Source organism: Amphimedon queenslandica, unplaced genomic scaffold, assembly GCF_000090795.2.
Source record: "Amphimedon queenslandica unplaced genomic scaffold, v1.1 AMPQUscaffold_7521_Cont20529, whole genome shotgun sequence".
Lineage (NCBI taxonomy): Eukaryota > Metazoa > Porifera > Demospongiae > Haplosclerida > Niphatidae > Amphimedon > Amphimedon queenslandica.
This window is the reverse complement of record NW_003552196.1, coordinates 1-2,135: the sequence shown is the minus strand read 5'-3', so window position 1 is coordinate 2,135 and position 2,135 is coordinate 1. Positions and strand designations below refer to the sequence as shown.

General features: G+C 38.8%; 1 protein-coding gene across 1 annotated transcript; it reads right to left on the bottom strand.

Annotated features, from left to right (window-relative positions):
- Positions 1-860: 860 nt before the first annotated feature.
- Positions 861-2,130, bottom strand: LOC100635717 (inactive rhomboid protein 2-like; the record flags this gene model as incomplete). Its single annotated transcript, XM_003391644.3, has 5 exons — positions 861-1,445; positions 1,506-1,659; positions 1,710-1,804; positions 1,851-2,012; positions 2,104-2,130. Coding segments are annotated over 5 exons (909 nt in total), but the record flags the coding sequence as incomplete, so codon positions are not given.
- Positions 2,131-2,135: the final 5 nt, after the last annotated feature.

Below are 2,135 nucleotides of genomic sequence, written 5' to 3'. Positions count from 1 at the left end.
AGAGACATATTTGAGCCCTTGGGTTTAAAACCGTCTCCGTTTTTACCGTCTAAAACCAAACACTTCCCATCGCTGTCAACAGAGTAAGGCAGATATATGTAGGAGGTGAGTTTGGGCTACATATACAAGAGATAATAATGATTAGTCCTGCTTGTGAGTAGACAATAATTAAATTATCTTGAATAGCTATTGAGACAACAATAAATACATCATTCACAGCATTACTTGGTACAATATAAAACAGGGCATGTACATGTATGCAACATCATGATTTTATGATGACATTGACATCATTTACACTGTACAATCAGCATTTACTACCAGTGCACATGCAGGTGTGTAAAAATAAACTTTAGTGTTCCTAATTAACCACAACCATTTTAATAATTAAAGTATATGAAGTGATAGTCTTACATGAACATACATAATGTATTTTATTCATAAGGTCCAAGTCTCTACTTACATTAAATGCTCCGCCTCGTAGCCCCCCACTTGCTCCACTCTCCAAATAAGTGACAATGTTTTGCTTCATTTCAAAGCTCTCCCTCAGCCCCAAGTGATAAAATAGTTTGGCTTGGCAGGCACGATCTGTCACGTCAGCAACAGCAACGTTCGAGGAATAGAATTTATCCAGTGCATCTGTCTCCCCAAAGTCCAACTTTTCAAAGGCGATCCTTTCTACAATGTAGTCCAGCTCGTTGGCCACTTCTTGAAGAACGTTAAAACACTTCCTTCCTTCCCTGGTATCGGGTATAACCGTCACTATGACCTGCTGCTCTCTTACACTTCTCTGAAGCTTCACCTTGGAAGACATTTTTAGTAAAGGAGCCACGCCTATGAAATGACGCATCATATATCAATTAAAAATTAGATATTAAATCATCAATCAAAAATCATTGCAGCAAAAAGATACTTTTTACTGTAAAAAAAATTTCTGACTATTTTGTAGCATGAGAAATGTATGGAGAATATAATCAGGCACTGATGTCTTGTCTGTAGTCTTGGCAGAGGTTTGATAAACTGGTAGGAATGATGCAATTAAGATAGCTGAAACCATTCCACACGTCGCCTTCCAAATAAAACCAAAGGAAAGAAAATATATACAGCGTTAGGAGGAGAACCAGCCCAGTTATCAACAGGGCTATCTTTCCAAGTAATGAAGATTTTGCCTTTTGATTAGGAAATCTGAAAGAATTAAACTCAGTCATACAGTCATGCTGTGGGATGTAATGAATCTGAATGAAGCTGAACATCATCCCAAACAGAAAGCCACCGATTCTGGCGTAGTTATCAATGTATGGTAGAAACCCGATTAGAAACAGGAGTACGACAATGATGGAGTACTTGAGCATTTCGAGCCAGGCCCTGTCAAAGAAGTTCCAATGATAAACGATGAAAATAAGGAAGAACGCTATCACTCCAAACATTGATGCAGCTGGGCCAACCTGTTTAAATGAAAATTATGAAAATAGTTTAGTCAACAAAGTACACATTAGTGAGATTACCTCAGCAGAGTAGGGAACAAACAAAGCACTGATGATGTTTCCTCCAATTCCACTTCCTATGTAGAGCGTAGCAGTAGCAAGCCAACCAAGGTACTTCTCCAGATCTCGAAGGATGTAGAAATTGAAAATGATTGTCAATAATACGTGAAAAATCCTATCAAAAAAAAAACTCCAAATTAACTGAGTATTTAAAAGGATTGTTACCCAGCATGGAGAAAGACAGCCAGGCCTAGCCTTTGGATTTGGTCTGGGGTCTTACCAAAAGGAGTCAAGCCACAAATGCCCTTCAAACAGTTAACCTATGCATGCAATGAATCAAAATGGTTGCAAATGACGCGTGTGTACTTGTGAGCAAAGAAAAGCATCTTTATGAAACTTTCCTTCAAGGAAATCGCAGTGCTCCTGTGACGTGATTATACACTGAGCCTGTATCCCCACACAGCAAGGCCGCCCTGTTACTCGACAGGACAGGTGCTCAGAGTTAGAAGCCACCGAATCAGTGCATATCTAAATGAAGAGAATGTAAATGTGATGCTGTTTTTCTGCTTGAGTTACAAATAAGTTCTCCTGATAATAATAGTAATAATAATATGCTTACTGGCCATCCAGTTACATTGGTGGACATCCATC